Here is a 23,733-nt window from a genome sequence, read left to right as displayed (position 1 = left end):
TCTGGTGCAGTAATGACAGGATTTGTTAAACAGTAAATTAATGAATAATGAAATATCCAGCACGCGCCTGCTTTGCCTGCAGCACTGTGCCCCAAGCACGAATTACTCCCGACCGGCACTCGGCTGTCTGCTTACTGGATAACCTGTGTGTGTGTGTGTGTGTGTGTGTGTGTGTGTGTGTGTGTGTGTGTGTGTTAGTCTGGATAAGCATTTTTACAGCCCATTGCATGACAGAACGCTGAGGGGACTTTGCTGATGGGAAACAGCTCTCTCACCTCCTGGCAAAGTGCGACAGAAACACCAAAAACAGACAGACAGAGAAGCAGGCAGAGTCTTACAATCAAGCCTTTAAGTGCAGATTTCATAGTCATGTCTATCAAATTGTCCAATTTTCCTTTCCCATTTCAGTCCATGACTGTACCTGAATCAGTGAATCCAGAGCAGCATGGCCCAAAGGTTGGTAGTCTTGTGTGACTTCATGTCATGGTCTTCAACAGTGGCTCACAAGGTGGTGTCCACGGTTATTAAGGGGTCCACAGTAAAGGCTGTCTGTAGCTATACCCTTCCTCTGGACAATCAGGCTTGGCTTGTGAGCTTTGCTTTAGACCACCCCGTTATTAGCCTCGGAAACCTAGACGTTTTTATACCCGTTATCAGCTTTTACTCGAATTAGCCCCCATTTAAGGCTGCTTGTTTTATCAAGGTTATACTACACCACAAATGTAGGGAATGACCAGAGTTTAGCCTCACAAAACTGCAGCCGCACCGCACAACGAGAAACGTTGTGAGCTAATAGATCTGTTATTTCTTGAATATTGTGTTTTGCATTTTTGAAAACTTTTTAAATCTTCGCCAAAATAGACAGGTTTGAAGAGGTTAAAAATGTGAGATAGGCCTGAGACTCCAACACGTACAATGACTAGTAACGGAGCATTGCTTAAATGGATGGGCATGTATACACGTCTATTCCCAATTTTCATCATCCCTGACTTGCGTCGAAAGTCGGTGTTAAATTTGCAACTGGTATGACATTGTCTGCTCTAGTCTAGGCCCTTTTCTCATGAAGAGAGACAGAGGAGAAAAAAGCATTGATGTCAATGTTCCATCACTTATTTCACTTTTCACATGCTTCTTTTGCCCAACTGTACACTGGAAGTGCGGATATCCCACCTCCCCCACTTCTGTTGGACCAAATTAGTCGACACTTATCTAGTGTGCTGCTTAGCAGAAATGGAAATATATTATGTCATATTAGCCGTATATTATTATTATATTTAGGTGAAATGAATGAAAAAGAGATTTCTGTGCAACCCCAGAAATATATAATTTGGACTGGGGACCCCCCACCTTGACAAGCACATGGAATTGTAGGAGTTGAGGCATTACATTTAGTTTGACTCGGTTCACAGATAAATATACTACTGTACAAGCTCGAGCTTGTAGATCGAACATTTGCCTCTTTCTTACGTAATATTTGACAATTTGGCCAATTTGATGGTAAAAAGGTCTTAACAGTCCTTAAATTGTCACTTTAGAAATGTGCAGATACCCTGGCCTGTATACTTAAATTGTATTTTGGTTTGTTTACTGTTTACAATGTTACACATTAAGCTAATCATCTGGGGACCCCCTCAAAATCATTTTGGAAATCACTAGGGCATAGTTACAGACTCTTGTGCATTCAAGAGGATAGAGGATAGAGAAATAACTTTAACCATATATGATATATTTCTGTCGGAAAGAAACCATGCACCTAACTCCATCTTGAAGGTTTTAGATTTTCTTTGCATAAATCAGTGGTATTGAACACCCTTTACATCTGTGTGTTGTTTCGAGAACATTGAACCAATGGAAAGTAGCAAAAAGTGCTTTGGACAAAACCTCTTAACTCCATTGGACCCTCAAACTGTCTGCTAAAGGAGCTAAAGGAACTCCACCACCTCATGCAAGTAATTGACGATATATAAAGTCACAACACCAACTTTGATGACGCAGTATTGCTTTGTTTTCAAAATATAAGGTTTTCTTAATTTCCTGAAAATTGTATATTTTTCATTTTCTGAAAAATGAACATTTTGGAGTCAGGTGGTTTCTTCCCAATAGCTGAATAATCAAGTCACATCTTTGAAATATCTCTGTGTGGAGTCAGTCCAGGCTTCTAACTTTAACCCTAACTTTGTAGTTGTACAGTATGGTAGCAAAGGCTTGTCAATATCTGATGTTAGAAAGCACACGAGGACCCATACAGCTATAGGGGAAACCCTTTACTTAGTTGTACAGTTTGTGGTATTGGGTTTTGAGTACTTTTTTCTTTCTCGCGTTCAATACGTATATATTCCGATAAGAATCTTGAATGTTTGTTTAATAACAGGGGTCTCTCGTCTCTCCACTGACACTCGTAGTTAAAACTCAGGACTTTATTATGGTAGCCTTATAAGCAATTCATTGATTCTATGTCCAATTTGGAAGACTTGCTACTAACAAGGAAACAGAAAACATGCAACTTGATTATGGCCGCTATTAGCTATCTGATGAGATACACCTTGACCCTCACCCTCAAACAACCATTTGGAGAGTCCATAAAATCAGTATCTCATTGTAAATGGAGGAGCCTAGCTCCCGCCTCCCGGCAAACAATCTTGTCACATAAGCTTCCTTGACTCATGTGCTTCTCTTCATCTGATTTATTTTAGTTATGAGTGTTCATCCTGAGCTAGTCCTATTGAACAATTTCTATTTGAATAAATAACAAAAATTATAGACATATTAGGGTGAACATTGATTAATTATATTCAACTGACGTCTTGAGAGATTTATGTAGATATTATCTGTTTATTAGCATTAGACTAATTATTCTTCATCCCTCTGCTATTTTGCCTATTGGCCTAAAATAGACCTATATGTAAATCATATTTTATAATAAATGTTATGATTGTGTTATATTTATTTTGAAGGGAAATCGATTGGCCTATATAGGCTATAGGTATTATTATTATAATTATTAGTATAGTGCAAGTGCATAGAGAATGTTACCCATTCACTTGATGAATGACTTTTGGCTTTCTCGTTAGTAATCAGTAGTCAGTTAATTTGTTTGTTTGTTTGTTAGTTTGTTGTTCCAACCTGTCATATAGCTCATGGACATGGCCGCTGATGCGTTGTGCTGCTCAGAGGATCTCTCTTTCTCCCTTTGTTGAGCACAAGTCGCTGGCGGACATGCGGGTGCTGAACTCTGCACCTGCGTCACACGGCGTTCCACTCCATGGGTCACACTGCAGCCGCGGGCCACTGCACCCCCCCACCCCCCTCCTCTCTATCCCTCCCTCTCTCTCTCCCTCCCTCCCTCTCTCTCAGTCTGTCTCACCATTAGAATACCGGCGCGAGATCCCCACTGCATAACCGGGGGCCCGCGAGGCATGATTCTATTCCCCTGCGCGAGAGAGAAAGCCTCTTCGAAACGAGCGCCTCACTGGCTGGAAAATACAGCCAATTATCTCCGTGGAATAAGACAATATCCATCAGCCTTCCGCCCCCCGATCCTCCCCTGCTCTCCTCACCATGTAGCCTATGAAATGACCATGATGCTCGCTGTTGAGTGGTTGGCTATTATGCTTTATCGTACGACAGTGTCGTCAATTTACAAGCTCACACACAACGTCACATCTGCAAAGCTGTGACCTTAAGTTCGATCTGTGCCCGTCATCGTCGTACGAGTACGAGTATAGCCTAAAGACTATATGCCTATATTCTAGGCCTAAAGACAGTTTTTTCTCTTTTCATGTTACACAAAACACAAATGATATTGTTATTATTATAGCCTTTAGGCCTATAGTATACATTTTTGGCTGTGCAGTATCATACGATGCAATCATGCAACCACTCTTCAGGGAAAATAGAAAATGCTCTACCTCCTATATAAAACATCATATGAAGTAATATCCTTATAATCATGATCTCAGCTTTTGGATTTTCTTTTTGCTTTTTTCCATTCATGAATAAGCAGCAAATAAAATCAGTTTAGTTTGAATTAAAATGTCATATGACAATTTGGTAATGGAATTGCTTTCAGAAATCACAAATAGTTTGTTAGACTGTCACACAGTCAAATGATGTGTTAATTTCTCAATTTGTAACTAGGAGAGAGTGTATATTTTGTACACTTCTCAGAGTTACATTTATTATGGCATTTTGCATGTGAGGCATGTAAACTGTCCCTTTAACATCTCACTTATATGACTCACTTCATCTGTTTTTCGTTTCATTTCATTAATGAGAACGCTCACAGTTAGGCCCAACTCATCTACGATTCCAACGAATTCAGAAAGTGGACTTTTCACCCCTGAAATAAAAAAGGACTTTTCTCTCATATCATAGGAGAAAGAACAGCATCACTCAGAATTATTCTAAATGGATTTAAAACAAATTAATCAAAGTGAAGTAAATGTTGATAGACAAACTGATCTGGACTTTTAAGTCCCAACTAAATTGACCGCCTTCAAACTGGGACCATTCATAAACAGACAGGCGAGTGGTGAGTTTGGAGAAAAGGCGCAGCCCGCACACCCTGCATAATAAAACACATGGTTTATTATCAATGTGATAGAAATGAAATCACTGGACAATTATAAGCATGTCTACCCATCATCATCATCATCATCAGCACCTGACAACAGCTCTAGTGGAACAGAAATAACATTGGATGAGTCTCCCCCCCCCCCCCCCCCCCCCCTCCCTCACAAAGGTCAAATCACAGATAAATAGGCCCCTACTCCGCACCTATTTACACAACCATTCATTTAAATTAATATAAATAAATATTTACACACATAAATTAAGAACCCTCACTCCTTATCATATGCAGTCACAGACAAACCTGCTTCACAGATACAATGTGTTGTCGTCCGCTCTCCGTTAAAAGCCCACACACTTGGACACTGAAGTACGCGAGTGGGCGTGCTTCCGCGTGTATACAAAAAACACCAGCAAAACTGGCGAGCGTACACATACACACAGTGCTGTGGATCCGCCGGCTCAGTCTCACAGGATGCAGCTAGAGGGGTGGCGGAGAGAGCAAAATGGACGTAACAATAGCAACCAGCATTTCCTGGTGAGGGGTGGCGGGGGGGGGGGGGGGGGGGGGGGGAGAGAACGCAACACAGATGAAAAGTCCCTCTGCGGCGCTCTCTGACATTGGCCCACGGGTGTCTTATTTGCTTCCTCTTTTTTTCTCTCTGGGAATCTTCTCCTCCTCTTCCTCCTCCTCAGCCCTGTGTGTGGTATAAGTCAGTCTCAGTGGCATAAAGCTAGAAGTAACGGTGTCTGTCTGCCTCCACTCTGCCTCCTCATCGTCCCCCTACCACCCCCCAGGTTTCATTTCCGCTGCTTCTCGTCTTTGTCTCCGGCCTTGTTAGTGGCCTCGCCGTGCCGGCCGCCGGGCGGGTTGTTGTTGTTGAGGAACATCTTGTCGAGTCCTTTGAGAGCCTCGGTGAGGTAGTTCTGGAGAGTAGTGAGTGCGGCGCAGATAGCGGGAGAGCCGAAACCGTGCGTGATGAAGGAGAAGTGGGAGAGGCAGCTCTGGATGCCAGGCTCCAGGATGTGGGAGGGACGTGAGTTGCCCAATGGAGTCCTGTCCTGGGCCAGCAGGTCTGTGAACTCCTTACACAGCTGTCTGCAGGGAATGGAGAAACACGGTATGTCAGGGATGGAGTATATAGCCTATTGCACTGCAAATCCTGAGTTTTAACCACTTAATGCTGCTGTACGTCATATAGGCTGAAAATAGAGTTTGGCCCTCACACCTGATCTGTTTTTTACTGGAGAAAACAAGGCGGTGCACAGGCAGTAAAGCTATAGGATATTGCCATGCACCTACACAGCCAGTTATGCATTGTGCCAATTTCTTGGAGACACAAAAACAGCAGAACATAGCTTATTTTTTAACTGTATTTTACTGTCCTACCATTGCAAAGTATACAGAGAACCCCAACTCAATCTCTGATGTCTTACAGAACTATGGTTGAAAATAAAGAAATTACATGCTATCATAATTCTTCCCTGTTTTCATAGAGAACTAATCAATTTGGAGAACAAAGAATTAGAGATTTACGTTAATATAAAGATGTAGCACATCTCTCTTCTTGTCTATAGCCCAAAACATTACATGAGATAATAGATCAAGGTAAATCAGTGATGACTTATATAGGTGCGTTTAGGGTGTAATCGGTTAGTGCATGTTATTCTTCTATTAGTACACTGACTATACTACCAAATTCCACGATTAGAATCACACTACTTCAACCAACTCACTCGGTGGCAGGAACATAGAATGTTAAAGCAATACATTAAGTTTCAGTATAGGCAGGCCACTCCTATAGCAATTGTTATTTCTTAATGCATTTACAAACACCATATCTGGTGTCCAATTTAACGATTCATGGACTTTACCGCCTTAAAAATGTTAAAAGGTTGAACATTTAACATATGTTGTAGTGATTTGCTGTATTGGTCCCACTTCATGCTTACACTGTTGCTGTGTAGAATTTGAGAGCACTGTGGTGGTAGTTGTAGTAAAGTGGATGGTATAAGGTTGGGGGGGGTGGGAGAGGGGACAAGGTGGGAGAGGGGACAAGGATGGGGGGGTGGGAGTCTGGGAGAGGGGACATGGATGGGGGGGTGGGAGAGGGGACAAGGTTGGGGGGGTGGGAGAGGGGACAAGGATGGAGGGGTGGGAGAGGGGACAAGGATGGGGGGGTAGGAGAGGGGACAAGGATGGGGGGGTGGGAGAGGGGACAAGGATGCCACTGTAAAATGCCATAACCACATGTGCCTATAGTGTCCCTATCAACGCACATTGTGACCAAAATGTGATTTACTGACTCAGGACATAACTCGGATGGCGCTGAGTCGGCTCAAGCGGACTTCGCTACGTTTGGCACGGCGACCCGCTCGCCTAAACTTGCTTGGCGGTGCCTCCCGTGGCTTAATTCTGTTTGAGATAGCATGCCTCCATTGTCTAAACTGTTTTTTTTTGTTGTTTTTTTTCGCATCGTCAAAAACTTCTGCATTTCTGGAGTGCAGAAAAGTCAACATGTTCCTGCCCTTCCCCACCTTCAAATCACAGTTTGATGTTTTGTCAATAAGTTGGGGGGGGGAGACAGTATTGTCCCTATTCTAGGGAGAACTTTCTGCAAACAATAGTATAGTCAAGCAAGTTTATAACTCATCCCAACGTGACAAATCGGCTGTTTTTTGGTGTAGACCTGGGGGACCATCCAGAATAATCCATAATCCCTTAAATATTAAATCTATAACACTACATAGACAATCTGATATTTTTAATTCTTCCAGCGCCATAGCAGGACATATATTTGTTTCCCCCCTTTAATTAGCCTCGGCTCCAAGCTTAGTCATCTGCGAAGAGAAAAGCCTGGTCACAACCTAAGGCAGAGACACTATCGGCGGAAGTGTCGGTCCGGAACATCCGACAAATGTATTTCCCCCGGATACGATATTATTCCGACCAATCACATCAAAACACTTGTTTTATTCACGGAGAATGTAAACTGATTTGTAAAGCATCAACGTCATTTCCTTGAGCGGCCAAAATCCTGCAACTTACGCCCAAAACAAATGATAGCCTCTACACTACAGCTTAGGTCTTGCCCAGCGTGCTTGTTGGTAGAGTATATAAGATCATTCTACCATTACACTTACCACTCGTATGTCCAAAATGGGGGGGGGAAGCTAAACACATAGGCCTATATGTATCTTAAACTCAGACGTATAAGCTATACTGTACACCAACACATACACTAAACATCACCATTATACTCCTTGAGCAATCTTGAATGCTATACGCAGTCATATTGTCAGTGTTCATTTAACTCTGCAGTGTAAAATCTTTGTCCATTTTTGTCCTATCTGTGTTAAGGACTGTGTGAATATATAACATTGAATATTGGTCCTATTCAGTGACTGGACCATGTATTTACACTATATGCTTAAGCATTACTACAAAGCACACACCCTTACGATTGCGTTTTCAATGTGACATTTGAAAGAATGCATCTTCAATAAGGAGTCTACAACTTTAGGGGAATTGCCCACTACAACCAGAACCCTGTCCCTCTTTGATAGATTTTAGGAAGGAATAGTCGGGAAAACAACCTATCTCACCATCATCCATCCTTCTTATTAGGGCTGGGCAATATTTATATAGTTATATCGATCTCATGATATGAGATCTGATTTTAATCACTTAAGCTCCATTTTATACTTTAAAAAATGTTCCAAATCTTCACAAATAGTGAAAAATAGCTGATCTCCAAGCTTGCTGATGACCATCGTCTTACACAAACATTAAATTCCCATTGACAATGAATGGAGCATTTTCGTCATGTGGATGAGCAAATCAGCAATTTTTGTCCTACACAAAGTTCCTGTTGACAATGAATGGAGAATTTACGTCATGTGTGTCTGAGCAAATGGACATGTTATGTCATAATGACGTACGATGATAAGAGTGCCCCTCACTTCACACGGGGAGTGTGATTTTTGATATTTTGGAAAATATTTGCAAAATGTGAAATTCGCATGTGAAAATATTATTGTCACAATAGCGATATTTGTAATTAGGTCAAACAATATTGTGATATTTAATTTAGTAATATCACCCAGCCCTTGTTAAATCTAAACAAATCACCAAATGAACTTATAGGCCTCAGAAATTTTGGAATCACAGACATGCACCCCCGCTCGCTCGCTCTCTCTCTCTCACAGGCGCACGCACCCTATAGCAGCCTAGGGCAGAGCTACAGCGATGAGTGACAGGCTGGGTTGGGTGAGCCCAGCTGGGGTTAGGGGGTCGGGAGTAGAGAGGAGAAGCTGCCACCCCAGGGCTACACTCAAGGCTCCGACTGTTGTTTTTTGACGACTTGAAACACTCCACTGCTAAATAATGAATTTTTAACAGGCGAGTACCAACTCACCACGTTGGAACAGGTTCGGATCTGAGCATCAAACGTCCACACTGCTCAACACACATGGTGTTGTGTATACATTATAAGAGGTGTATGAGTGTGCGACTGTGCGTGCATGATGCATGCAAAAGTATAGGCAGGCACACACACACACACACACACACACACACACACACACACACACACACACACACACACACACACACACACAGAAATTGGCTGAAGATATAAAGTACAACGTTTTTTTATTTTGGTATCTTATTGTTCTGATCAGAACTTTCTGTTTTTATTTTCTTTAAAGTTTCATGGGCAGAATTATTGAATAATAAATTTGATTTGAATTTTGTGAAAATGTATGTGATAGACAGAGTATACAGAATTATTCAAAGAATGCTTAAATATTCAAGAATTGTCTTTTTCCTTGTAGGCTAAATCAGTTTGTAAACCAAATCACTGATTCAGATAATCAGACCACCAGTTAATTTACTCAACAAAGCAGCCAGAAATAAAAGTGTTAGGCCTTATTTATTCATTTAGGCCTATATGTGAACTGTAAGTTAAAACCTTTAAAAATGTTGCACATCAAACAAATCTCATGGGAATAAAGGAGGATTGATGGAGCACAGGCTATGCTACACTATACCAATGTGTAGAATTAATTTTAATAACACAGTGTCATGGTGTTAATTGGTATTCAAAGAAAGAAAGAAAATAAAAAGGGGGAATTTAACTTTCAAGGCAGGCAGTGATCATTTTTGGGTTTACATTTTAATTAGATAATTGTAATTATTAATTAAGTATAGCTACTATACAATTGGGTCAAAATCGTATATGCCAGGGCCTAGCTGACCTGTCTCAAGTTTCAACTCACCAATCGCATGTGACCGAAGAAAGAAAATCACTTCCAGTTTCCTTAAACTCCATTCGTTGTAACATGAATGCATATTCATGCATTCATGCATATTCACTATATCCTATACTATAGGCCTACTGTGTATAGCGTGTGTAGCCTACGCTATGTCATCTGCTATAGTAATAGTATAGGCTATAGGCTATCCTATATACTGTATAATATAGCCTATATATCATGACTCACTTTGATGCCAGTAGCATGTTTTTCCGCGCGTGGAGCTCGTTGGGGTCCGCGTGCTGCCGGTTGAGGTACTCGCTCACGGCTTTGGTGGGAAACTCCGTCTCGCAGATGTATCCGAAATCCCGAGCCAGATGGACCGCTTCACCTGAAAGGGTCCGTGGAATTGTGTGTCAACGACGGAACATAATTTTATTTTATTTGATAGGCATGCACATGCATATAAGGCCTAAATCTATATTCTGCCTGGAATGTCAAAATGTATATGGCCTATATTCGATTGTTTATACTGGCTATATATATTTTTTCAAATGTCATTATATATTTCTCTAGCGAAGTTGTTTGACAATATATATATATATATATATATATAGCCGCTATAGGCCTCAAGCAAAGCCTATGCTATACCGTACCTTCTACTAGAGATGTCAGTAATGTGACATTGGCAGCCTTGCGTCTTCCAGCGGGTAAATTCAGTCCAATCTTCTCCAGCTTCTCTCTCAGAGATCTTCCACCGTTTTTGGACTTTGCTCTATACGAAAATGAAATTAATTATTTAAAACGTGTGCGACACGATGTGGGTTCAGTTTTATAGCAGCAGACGTGGTGGTTAAAGAGGGCCCGCATGCATTTCGTATACCTTCTCAGCACGCCTCCCAGCAGAGAGGCGTTGAGGCACTCGGGTGGGGACAGTCTTCTCTGCACCTCTCCCACGGTCACTTTGTACTTTGAGGTGGAGCTGAGCAGGGACAGGCGGCCCGGCACCGAACAGAACACCTCGTTGATGTTCACGGACACTCCGCCCATCAGGCCGTCCTTCCCCAGCATCAGAGAGCCCATGCTCTTCATGTGTGGCATCGGAACTGAACCAAGGAACAAAGGTCACGACATGACGTTATACGTTAGCCTGTATCTCATGTTGTCTCTCTGTTCCTCACGCGCTCTCTCTCTCTCTCTCTCTCTCTCTCTCTCTCTCTCTCTCTCTCTCTCTCTCTCTCTCTCTCTCTCTCTCTCTCTCTCTCTCTCTCTCTGATTAGCTGGATCGTGAGGGCGGCCTCCACCTCCTCCTCGACCTATAATGAAGCTCGCGCCGGGCATTTACCGTTATTTAATGTCGCGAGACATTCCTCATTACGGTTATCGATCGTTGATTGACTCGCGCTTCCCAAATCCCAAAGTCCCATTAACCACCTCCCCGTCTCTTTTCCACGGCCGGTTAAGATCCCACCGCGAGAAGCTTCTTCATCCGATCCGTGTTAATGCTCGCGCTAATGGCGTGTAAAAGCATGGCAGGCATGCAGGCGTCGCGCGGGGCCAGCCCTGCGCGAGGGGTTTTGATGGCTCCGCGGGGGATAATACCGCAGATTAGCTTCTAAACGAGCTCACGAGATCTCCGTGAGCGGTGCCATTTATTACATCAGCGGCTTAAATGCCCCGCGGGGAGCTTCACTCACTCAACACCCCGTAACTAAATCACCGCACATCATCAGAGAGAGGACCCCATGTCAAACACTCAGGCACACTTTGTGACACACTCGGTGCCAAGTGGGTGCCAATCCAACCGAGCAGGAATATCATCATAACTCAGTGATTCTCAATCTCAGACGTATTCATGTCAAGGATCCCTGAATTGATAGCTTAGTTCATTTGGACCCCCTGTCACCCCCACAAGAGATTTGTATCTCCAGCAGATCATACATGCTCACAGTGCATGATTGATCATGCAACAGAGCTTGTGGGTCGGCTATTGAACAGCCAAGCGTATAAGTGGTAAAACGGAATGCTTTGCTTTTTCAACTAATTTAGCTGTGCCCCCCCCCCCCATTAGAACCACTCTCCTGTCATTCTTGAATCGAACATGTTCATTCATTTAAAAGGCACAAATCCAACACAAAACCCAAATCTTGCGCGCATGTGTGTGTGCCTGTGCGTGTGCGTGTGCGTGTACCTTTCTTAATTACTGATTGATCCAGGATGCTCATTCCGTTGTCATCGACCTGTTAGTTAGAGCAGAGATGAACATATATACACAGCATTAGAATTCCACTGAAGAATAATCGTATAGTTTAACCTTTCTGGCAAATAATTGGTCATAATATGGACATGGGATCCAGTCAGCAGTAAAACATTATAGGCCTATGCACCATGGGAGCATCTGTATGTCGTTAAAATTCGTTGATATTAATGTCCCGACCCCCGTGACTATGTGGACCGTCAAATCCGGCTGATAGTTTGGATTGAGCTCATGTGTTGCATCTTTCTCTGTCTCATGAATCTCTTCTAAAGTTCTCTATCCATTATTTAAATCATGATCATCTTGTGAATTAATCAAATTCCTAATCACATATGCACTGCCTATCATAATAATAATAATAATAATTATTATTATTATTATTATTATTATTATTATTATTATTATATAATAATAATTATTATTATTATTATCGCATTCTAATTCTAATTCTACAAAGCTTATAAAGCAATATTACATTTCACAAATTTGTGAAATGCAATTCAGTTTATTGTACACAATTTGTATCTTTCATGCAGTTCTATTAAATACTTGGTAATAATAATATGCATAAGGTAGCATATGATAATAATAATACTGTATGTATAGTAATAATAATAATAATTCTTATTATAATAATAATCATAATTGTAATATAGAAATCAAGTCTGGTGTTCTGTGTTATTACATTTTTTCAGACAAAATATGTAAGACTTTCTCATTCAGTTGTTGTTTATTGTTTATTAACAACAGCATTGGCTAATTCGTGTGTCAGTATAGGCTACAACATAACATTTGAGCTCCATTTAGCAATTTGAACCTCAACCGATATAACCAATATGGAGATTGTGCTATTGTGCCTCTTTTAAGACAGTTTTGTTAGCTTGAGGCCATTTGCATTATAGGCTATACTGCAGCTGGCATGGTGACCCTGTCCGTGCACAGCCCTGGGGGGGATTTAAGTTTGTTGACCATAGGAATTAATGGCAACATTCAATTATATACAATTTGGTGATTTTGGTCAACCGTTATTCGGCATTCCCTGTAGATGAATTACAATCAATTGTAATTAACTTTCAATGCATTATAGCCAAAATATAGAAATAGGCTAGCCTCTATAGGCATCAGAACCTGCAGCAGTGTCACATCGTTTGACAATTATGCCATTCCTGAACGTTGTCTTATCGTCAGTCGTTAAATAACGTTGGAAATTGTGTATAGGCCAGTGGTTCTCAAAGTGGGGTCCTTGACTCCTTGCCCTTGGGGGGTGTTCCAGAATCCAGGGGGTCCCCTGCAGCTACTGTGTGTGTGTGTGTGTGTGTGTGTGTGTGTGTGTGTGTGTGTGTGTGTGTGTGTGTGTGTGTGTGTGCGTGTGCGTGCGCGTGTGCCAAATAGCTATGATTTGGGCCGGGGGTCCTCCTTGGACTGGTCATGAAAAAGCTTGAGAACCATGCACTTTAGGCAACCCATAATGTGTAAGCCGTGATGACCACATGCATGCACAGTTGCACACTGACCTGACCATCGTCCATGCCGTGCAGGCCGTGCAGCAGTCCATCGGACATGCCGTGCTCGATTCCGTGAGTGGAGTGGAGCAACACGTCGGGCCGCCGCACGCCGCCATAGTCCCGCCGTGGGTCCAGTCCGGACAGCTGAGGCAGCGAGGCTCGGGGCTGGGCCAGCAAAGAGGAGCTGTCCATGCGCTCCCCGGCCGTGTCCTGTCGCTGCCGCGCGCCCCACGCGCCCTGCTGCGTCTGGTGCAGGGAGTTGAGGGAGTAGGGGTCGCTGACATGGGAGTACGGGTCCTGGCTCTGGTAGTGAGCTAGCGGCTGGTACGGAGGAGGGAAATACGGAGGCTGGAAGTCCGAGGAGGGCGCGTGAGAGAGCGGCGGTGCGCTAGAGTAGGGTCCCGCGTGCGAGCCCAGCTGGGACAGGCGCGAGCTGTGGCTCGGGACGCCGTCATGCCGGTCCTTCGAGGCGAAGAAAAATCAGATGAAAGGAAATAAATGAATGAACCCGTGGTGAAAAGGACCCAGACGTCCTGCGTGGACGCAGACAGCCAGGCCTGCATATGGAGTGCATGCATGCCTGGGACGTCATAAACCATCTCACACAGCACATATAGCCAATTCTGCATGCAAACTTAAAAGGGTGTCATATAAAAACAAAGCATAATCGTTCAAATGAAAGCCTATGACGGGTTACATGGGCCATACAGACAAAAAAAGAAGAAAAATAAATTTAAATTCTGTTACTTTGTGCAGAACGAAGGCAAAGCTAATAATCAGCACATTTTGAGATAGACTATATATAGCAGCCACAAAACTCACCGTGGTGGAATACGAGTGGACTAACATCTGTTTACCGTGCTGTCTGCGCTGCCAACAGAACAAACCAAATAACGGCACGCAGTGGGACTATTATATTAGACTATAATAGACCAGTACTAGAACACCGGAAACCACGCACAGAAGCACGGGGTGCAGAAATTCATAACATAAACGCACAGGATTAATTCCAGATTTTTCCCCCTACGTCTCGTATACAGAACCTTCCTCAGCCCGAAGCTCGCGCCGCTCCTCTGTGAGTGCGTGTCGTGTGTGTGTGTCTCTCTGTGTGCATGTGTGTGTGTGTGCTCCCGCCTCTACCCCGGTACGGTGTAATTAGTGTGGTTGCCCTAAAGGGGCAACCAGACTCTTGTATCTCTAACACTTTATTATTAGTGTGGTTGCCCTAAAGGGGCAACCAGACTCTTGTATCTCTAACACTTTATTGTGGGCTCGCTACAGCGAGCACACACTAGTTATTGCCAGCCTATATTTACTTATTTATTTATTCCGCCGCTTTTTTTTGGCACCCTACTACTTCCACATACTTTATGCTAGAAATTTTGTTCAAACTTCAAACTGTTCAGCTCTTTGCAGTGATGGGTGCTTGTATTTTTATTTTTACAAAGTTTTATACTTTTTATACTTTTTAACTTTTTAACTTTTTTTTAACATCCTTTATAATGAGAGTCGATGGAAGAAAGGTCCCATTTTTCACAGTTAACTTTTTTGAGCTCTTATTACTCCGTCATACTTTCACTTTGAAACTTCATTCAAACTTTATAATGTTCATCTATCTTTGAACTTTCATTGGTGAAAAAGTTGTTTTGAAAAAGTTTATACTTTTTAAAATATTTAACTTTATTTATAGTTTTTGCCTCCCATAGACAATGAATGGGATTTATCTCTAAATCAACCTCACTTTTGCAGCCTCATTACTCTGGCATACTTTGTCGTAGAAACGTGATTTAAACTTTAGAACGCTCACACGACTCTGGACTCTGGACGGTTCAAACCGTATTCGAATACGTTGAACGGTTTTTCCGAAATCGCAGTTCAATCGCAGGCCGTTTCGGCTAATTAGTGCCATCTTAGAGTGCGGGGCCTCTTTGACTAGAGTGTGGAAACTGAAATTCTTTCCTTGAAAATTTACCAAACAAATTGTCGTCCCGGCCAAAGTATTCATTTTACACGCATGTTCTTTGGTCATTTTGTAGCCACACATGTCCTCTTTCACACAATGTGACCACCAAAGCACAGAGACATACAGAATGTGAACTACGGCCTTTTAAGTGACACAAAAACAGTCAATCTGCTCATTGACCTCCATTGTATAATTCTTACGAGGAAATTATCGCGCTGACAATTCTTAACTCGCTCTTATAACCACATTTTCAATCGTACCAACACCACAATCGCACATGGTGTACCTCAATATCTCAGGCCACTCACAGCGAAAAAAATATTTGCATTCGACTTTTACTTTTTGCGATAGAGCAATTTGTTCGGGGCATAGTTTCCTCCATCCAGGACCATTGAAATCTCCCAGTCATAGTGCTGGCAAGTAGTAGAACTCTTTTTACTTCCACAGCTGAGACATATAAGGGCTTAATTACAGGGCTTGACATTAAAGTTACAAGATCTCAATGAGTTGCTCTGCGATACCTTGTGAGCTTGTAGGTCTGCTATTTGTGCAATTAGGCTAGACACATGCAAGTGCACGCACGCACGCACACACACACCCTGTCTTCGCACGCACGCACGCACACACACATCCTGTCTTCCTATTGGCTGGCCTTTACACAGCTCTCGCAAGCGCATGCACGCACGCACGCACGCACACACACACACACACACCCTGTCTTCGCACGCACGCACACACACACCCTGTCTTCCTATTGGCTGGCCTTTACACAGCTCTCGCAAGTGCACGCACGCACGTACGCACGCACGCACGCACGCAAAAAAAAATATATATTTTATTTTTTTTTTATTTTTTTTAATAAAAATTGAAAAAAATTGAAAAAAATTGAAAAAAATTGAAAAAAATTGAAAAAAATTGAAAAAAATTGAAAAAAATGAAAAAAATTGAAAAAAAATAAAAAATTGAAAAAAATTGAAAAAAAATAAAAAATTGAAAAAAATTGAAAAAATGGAAAACTTAAAAAAAATACTTATTAAGAAAAAACTTCAACTTTTTTTTTTTTTTTTTACTTAAGAAAAAACTTCAACTTTTTTTTTTTTTTTTACTTAAAAAGAATAAACTTGAATTTTTTTTAATAAAGTTTTTTTTTTTTTACCTTTAAAGAAAAACTTTTAAAAACACTTCTACAACTTCCACATACTTTATTCCGCTTTATGCAGTTATTTTATGCTTAAACTATAGTTTTTCCAAATGTTCATACTTTTTAAAACTTTTACTTCAGCTTTAATACATTTTCTACTTTTGTTTACAATATGCTACAGTCCCGAAATTTTGATTATGGATTTAGACCACCAATGGGAACACTATTACTCCGGTCCCCGAGTTTCAAACTTGACACGGCAAAAACTTTATACATTGCAATTTATGCGAGCCCACGCAGTTTCTACAGGAACTGCCTTTCTAGTTCACGGTTATTATTCTCTCCACTACTGGAGTAAGACAAAGTTTGGCGCCCTACAACAACAAGAAGTTTTGACTGTACGCACTTGAGCCAGATGTCAAATTGACCGGAAAAATCGGGAATCGACCGCTTGTACTTTGCTAAGAGAAATGTTGGATATTTTATTTGATATGAATTTATTAGTGATTTAAATTTCCCCATTGACATGAATGGGGAAATGCAAAAAAACACATTCAAGTATTTTTCCCTCTGAGACTGTAAGCACTATAGTTACAAAACTTTCAGGGATATTTCCTAATTATCACTAAAATTAATTAAAAATATTATTTTTTAGGTTGGCCTCATGGTGGCGCTATAACATCCCACTTTACCTTTTGGCGCATAACTCTTGAACCGTAGGTCGTAAAATCAAAATTATTTTTACCCTGGATTCCTTGGGTCATGACGCATCTCCCCATATAGGCCACGCCCTTTTCCGCCATGATGGATTTTCCGCCATTTTGAATTTTGTCCAAAACACACTTTTCGCTTTTCCCACTACAGATTTTGTCCAAATGTCACAGAAATCGGCACACGTGATCTCTGGACCCACCCGATTACAAAACCGACTTCGGAATTTCGGTAGTGCGTGTCGTTCGGCCGTAACCGTCGACCGAAGTCAGTAGGAGGGGCTTATATCACGAAAAACGCCATAAATCACGCACGGCATGTCCAATCCATCCGAAATTTGAATCGCATGTCCGGGGTGGTTCGTTCGACCGAGTTCCGAAAGCAATTCCATTTTCGTCCACAGGGGGCGCCGCAAACGCCATAAATGTAACCGTCTGTCGCGAAAACATGAATTTCGGGGGTCAAATCCCCTCCCAATTACTTACACGCGACCTGAGGCGTGACTCGAAACCGTAGCAGGCCGGCGATATCAGCGGGAGGGGTATATATGTAAGCCGCCGCGGCAACCACACTCTGCAATTTTTCAAAATTGCGACCTTTCTAGTTAGTGTGGTTGCCTCTGGAGAGGCAACCAGACTCTTGTAATTGTAACACTTTATTATTATTATTCCACACCTGGAGTAAGACAAAGTTTGCCGCCCTACAACAACAAGAAGTTTTGACTGTACGCACTTGAGCCATATGTCAAATTGACCGGAAAAATCGGGAATCGTGTGCTTGTACTTTGCTAAGAGAAATGTTGTATATTTTATTTGATATGAATTTATTAGTGAATTAAATTTCCCCATTGACATGAATGGGGAAATGCAAAAAAACACATTCAAGTATTTTTCCCTCTGAGACTGTAAGCACTATAGTTACAAAACTTTCAGGGATATTTCCTAATTATCACTAAAATTAATTAAAAATATAATTTTTTAGGTCGGCCTCATGGTGGCGCTATAACATCCCACTTTACCTTTTGGCTCATAACTCTTGAACCGTAGGTCGTAACATCAAAATTATTTCCCCCCTGGATTCCTTGGGTCATGACGCGTCTCCCCATATAGGCCACGCCCTTTTCCGCCATGATGGATTTTCCGCCATTTTGAATTTTGTCCAAAACACACTTTTCGCTTTTCCCCCTACAGATTTTGTACAAATGTCACAGAAATCGGCACACGTGACCTCTGGACCCATCCGATTAAAAAACCGACTTCAGAATTTCGATAGTGCGTGTCGTTCGGCCGTAACCGTCGTCCGAAGTCAGTAGGAGGGGCCTATATCACGAAAAACGCCATAAATCACGAACGGAACGTCCAATCCATCCGGAATTCGAATCGCACGTCCGGGGTGGTTCGTTCGACCGAGTTCCGAAAGCAATTCCATTTTCGTCCACAGGGGGCGCCGCAAACGCGATATATGTAACCGTCTGTCGGGAAAACATGAATTTCGGGGGTCACATCCCCTCAGAATTACTTACACGCGACCTGAGACGTGACTCGAAACCGTAGCAGGCCGGCGAGATCAGCGGGAGGGGCATACATGTAAGCCGCCGCGGCAACCACACTCTGCAATTTTTCAAAATTGCGACCTTTCTAGTTATTATTCACTCCACTACTGGAGTAAGACAAAGTTTGGCGCCCTACAACAACAAGAAGTTTTGACTGTACGCACTTGAGCCATATGTCAAATTGACCGGAAAAATCGGGAATCGACCGCTTGTACTTTGCTAAGAGAAATGTTGTATATTTTATTTGATATGAATTTATTAGTGATTTAAATTTCCCCATTGACATGAATGGGGAAATGCAAAAAAACACATTCAAGTATTTTTCCCTCTGAGACTGTAAGCACTATAGTTACAAAACTTTCAGGGATATTTCCTAATTATCACTAAAATTAATTAAAAATATTATTTTTTAGGTCGGCCTCATGGTGGCGCTATAACATCCCACTTTACCTTTTGGCTCATAACTCTTGAACCGTAGGTCGTAAAATCAAAATTATTTTTACCCTGGATTCCTTGGGTCATGACGCATCTCCCCATATAGGCCACGCCCTTTTCCGCCATGATGGATTTTCCGCCATTTTGAATTTTGTCCAAAACACACTTTTCGCTTTTCCCACTACAGATTTTGTCCAAATGTCACAGAAATCGGCACACGTGACCTCTGGACCCATCCGATTAAAAAACCGACTTCAGAATTTCGGTAGTGCGTGTCGTTCGGCCGTAACCGTCGACCGAAGTCAGTAGGAGGGGCCTATATCACGAAAAACGCCATAAATAACGAACGGAATGTCCGATCCGTCCGAAATTCGAATCGCACGTCCTGGGTGGTTCGTTCGACCGAGTTCCGAAAGCAATTCCATTTTCATCCACAGGGGGCGCCGCAAACGCGATAAATGTAACCGTCTGTCGCGAAAACATGAATTTCGGGGGTCAAATCCCCTCCGAATTACTTACCCGCCATCTGAGGCGTGACTCGAAACCGTAACAGGCCGGCGAGATCAGCGGGAGGGGTATACATGTAAGCCGCCGCGGCAACCACACTCTGCAATTTTTCAAAATTGCGACCTTTCTAGTTCACTCCACTACTGGAGTAAGACAAAGTTTGGCGCCCTACAACAACAAGAAGTTTTGACTGTACGCACTTGAGCCATATGTCAAATTGACCGGAAAAATCGGGAATCGACCGCTTGTACTTTGCTAAGAGAAATGTTGTATATTTTATTTGATATGAATTTATTAGTGATTTAAATTTCCCCATTGACATGAATGGGGAAATGCAAAAAAACACATTCAAGTATTTTTCCCTCTGAGACTGTAAGCACTATAGTTACAAAACTTTCAGGGATATTTCCTAATTATCACTAAAATTAATTAAAAATATTATTTTTTAGGTCGGCCTCATGGTGGCGCTATAAAATCCCACTTTACCTTTTGGCTCATAACTCTTGAACCCTAGGTCGTAAAATCAAAATTATTTTTACCCTGGATTCCTTGGGTCATGACGCATCTCCCCATATAGGCCACGCCCTTTTCCGCCATGATGGATTTTCCGCCATTTTGAATTTTGTCCAAAACACACTTTTCGCTTTTCCCACTACAGATTCTGTCCAAATGTCACAGAAATCGGCACACGTGATCTCTGGACCCACCCGATTAAAAAACCAACTTCGGAATTTCGGTAGTGCGTGTCGTTCGGCCGTAACCGTCGTCCGAAGTCAGTAGGAGGGGCCTATATCACGAAAAACGCCATAAATCACGAACGGAACGTCCAATCCATCCGAAATTCGCATCGCACGTCCGGGGTGGTTCGTTCGACCGAGTTGCGAAAGCAATTCCATTTTCATCCACAGGGGGCGCCGCAAACGCGATAAATGTAACCGTCTGTCGGGAAAACATGAATTTCGGGGGTCGAATCCCCTCCGAATTACTTACACGCGACCTGAGACGTGACTCGAAACCGTAGCAGGCCGGCAATATCAGCGGGAGGGGTATACATGTAAGCCGCCGCGGCAACCACACTCTGCAATTTTTCAAAATTGCGACCTTTCTAGTTGCTATTCATGACTGAGACTTACAGGAATATTAATGCGCGCACCACTATAGGCAGAGGACTGGCGACACACCAAGCATGAAAGCTCTCGCGCAACCCCGAGTGACGTTTCACGCGAAAAGACAGTGCGCGTGCAGAAGGAAGGAGAGAGCTGTCTCTCTCTCTCTACCAACCAGGTGCCAAAATCTACCCCCCTATACTGTCCAAAAGTTGTGCATTTTGGGAACCTTTTAGGCTTTTACGCACACAAAATTGGAGCAGGAAAGGAAAGCGCACACTGGCATAATATTAAAACTATATGTCCCTGGAACTTGAAGCCATCAAAAAACAAACAAATACAGAATATGCAAAAATAGCAAAAATGTCCAAACTTGGTTAAACTTTATCTCCCCAAATTGCTCCTCAAGCCAAGCATGCAGCAAAATCAAACTTGTAATCAGCCCTGGTAAACCACAAACCGCAGGGACTTTTAATTTGTCTATCTAGGCCAGAATAACCGACCCAGCACACCCACCCACAGCTGTTTTTGACAGCCTGCTAAAACACCCACACAAAGTCACCGTGGGGGTGAAAGGGGACATGCGTCACGCATGTCACCTTTCAAGCTCTGTGTAGATTCTTTTCGTTTTCACCGGTGACTTCTCGACTCGCCGGACGCCAGTTAAAACCTAAACAGTGCTAGTATTATTCCGTATAAGTGCTCCATAGTCCTCCACCGTCACACCGTGAGAGAGAAGCCATGTGCGGCACGAGACATGGGCGTCCCACCGAGATGATCCGAAGGCCTCGCCACTTGCCCTTTCTCCGCTCTTTGTGCTCGAGCCCATTCAGCGCGATCCTGATGCATAGTTTCACCCAGCGCGTGGCACTTCCTTTTCTTTTTTAATAGTCCTGGGACCAAAGCCAAATGATTTACATATAGTTCTTCTGACACATGCTTCGTTTCTAAATCTCGGCTAGATTTTTATTTATGTATTAGACAATTTAAGTGTTCGACTTTTTGAGGGAATTGAAATTAAGGCATACCTTATTTTCTTTGAAGAAATAAAACAAAACACCGTAACCGTTAAACAGTGACATTTTAACCTAAAATTATTCACTTATCTATACTATATTAGATAATAATAATTATAATAATAATAATATAATAATAATAATAATAATAATAAAACGAATTATCTAGGCTAACATCTCTTGGCTGGTTTCCAAAAAAGTGCACACTAACTGCAAAATAATCAAGTGACACTCAAACAAAATATGAGTGGATAATATTGGCACAGTGTAGAGCACACTATGTTAATTAAATAACAATTCATGCATTGTAAAATCAGGGATAATTTCCAAAATACATAAGCAGCTGGACATTACCTCATAAATATCTTCATACTTGACATTCTCAACTAGCTTCCACAGCATGGTCGCTCTCTGGTGTCTGTAAACTGAATGCACCCAAGTGAGAGGTGGATGCCTCAACTCTCTCTCTCTCTCTCTCTCTCTCTCTCCCTCCCTCCCTCCCTCTCTCACACACTCATTCTCCCTCTCCATCTCTTTGTCTCTCTCCGCCCCCCTCCATGCAGCAGACCTTATGAATGGGAAATCCCTATATAGAGTACTACTGGTGATGTGCACGGGGAATGCATGGATAGCTTATAGGGATCATAAACTATTGTACTGCTAATGAAATAATTGACAAGACATACACCTGCCTGGGGGTGCGCAACTTTGGTGATGCTTTGTACTTGTAGCAGTCAGGCCAGTCAGAGATGCATGTGATGCAGTAATTATATAGCCTATATATAAACACAGCAAATTGAATTTCAGTGCAAATAAAATTGGTGGCACAGAGCCAGACAGGTATAAAGCTAGATACAGCCAGTCCAATAATTCTCTTGACTATTAAGGGTATAGGTTCACTGTATTTCAGTTCAAACTAATTACCACTGACTTAAGTGGAATGATGTGTTCTTTTTCCAGCACATAGCAGAACTATATAAACTATACTATACAATAAACCATGATCAAATCTATTGATATCAGTGGATGAGGTAGTGGACCTGCGTTATCATTGCTTAATTCATGGCATTGCTGCACAATACCCACTCCATGCACTATGATGTTCTGAATTATAATTTAGTTGTCCATGCAGTTTGTGTTTCCTATTGCAGTGGAGGTGAATGACAATGTTGAGTTGTGATGAAATTGGATGTGTGGTATAGGATCATGAGGATTTGTTCCTTATATCATTACCAATAGGCACTGCATGCATATTATGCACAATTAACCTAGATATTATTACTTAGTATACCTTATTTCTATTACCGTATGTTTTACATTTACATAATTTTCACCTGGTAATTGCAAGATTGCTTTCCCCTTACATTCTGTACAGTCAGCTATAGTTAGCTTAAATCAGCACACCTTTTAAATATTATGAATGTGAGGTAAAATGCTAGAATATTAGGCAGGGAGAACATAGATTATTGGTACATATGAATATGTTTATATATGAGTCAGGAGGAAAGCCTTTGAGGTGATAGGCAGCCTCATATGCCATGGTTCATAGCTTTGATTCATTTTTGGCCAGTGTGATTTGTTGCCATGAGGCCTCAAATTCCACACTGCTTGCCTTGAACCAATCCTCCTACCCCTGTGACTTTGCTCAATAATGTGTAAACTGCACCCCCTGGTGGCTCAACATCTTATCTTCAAGCTCTGCTATGCAACAGTCA

The 23,733-nt window shown here is 42.1% G+C and overlaps 1 protein-coding gene across 1 annotated transcript; it reads right to left on the bottom strand.

The window, feature by feature from the left end:
* Positions 1–5,370: 5,370 nt before the first annotated feature.
* Positions 5,371–22,444, bottom strand: tfap2b (transcription factor AP-2 beta; the record flags this gene model as incomplete). Its single annotated transcript, XM_080790232.1, has 7 exons — positions 22,373–22,444; positions 13,591–14,049; positions 12,017–12,065; positions 10,709–10,931; positions 10,482–10,600; positions 10,075–10,216; positions 5,371–5,668 (listed from the first exon to the last, which is right to left on the bottom strand). Exons 1-7 carry the CDS (start codon positions 22,418–22,420, stop codon positions 5,371–5,373), a joined length of 1,338 nt encoding a protein of 445 aa, XP_080646358.1. The 5' UTR covers positions 22,421–22,444.
* Between the last annotated feature and the right edge of the window lie 1,289 nt (positions 22,445–23,733).

The sequence above is a fragment of the Protomyctophum bolini genome (genome assembly GCF_963924005.1).
Source record: "Protomyctophum bolini genome assembly, chromosome: 19".
NCBI classification, from domain to species: Eukaryota; Metazoa; Chordata; class Actinopteri; order Myctophiformes; family Myctophidae; genus Protomyctophum; species Protomyctophum bolini.
This window is presented reverse-complemented; position numbering and strand designations above follow the sequence as displayed.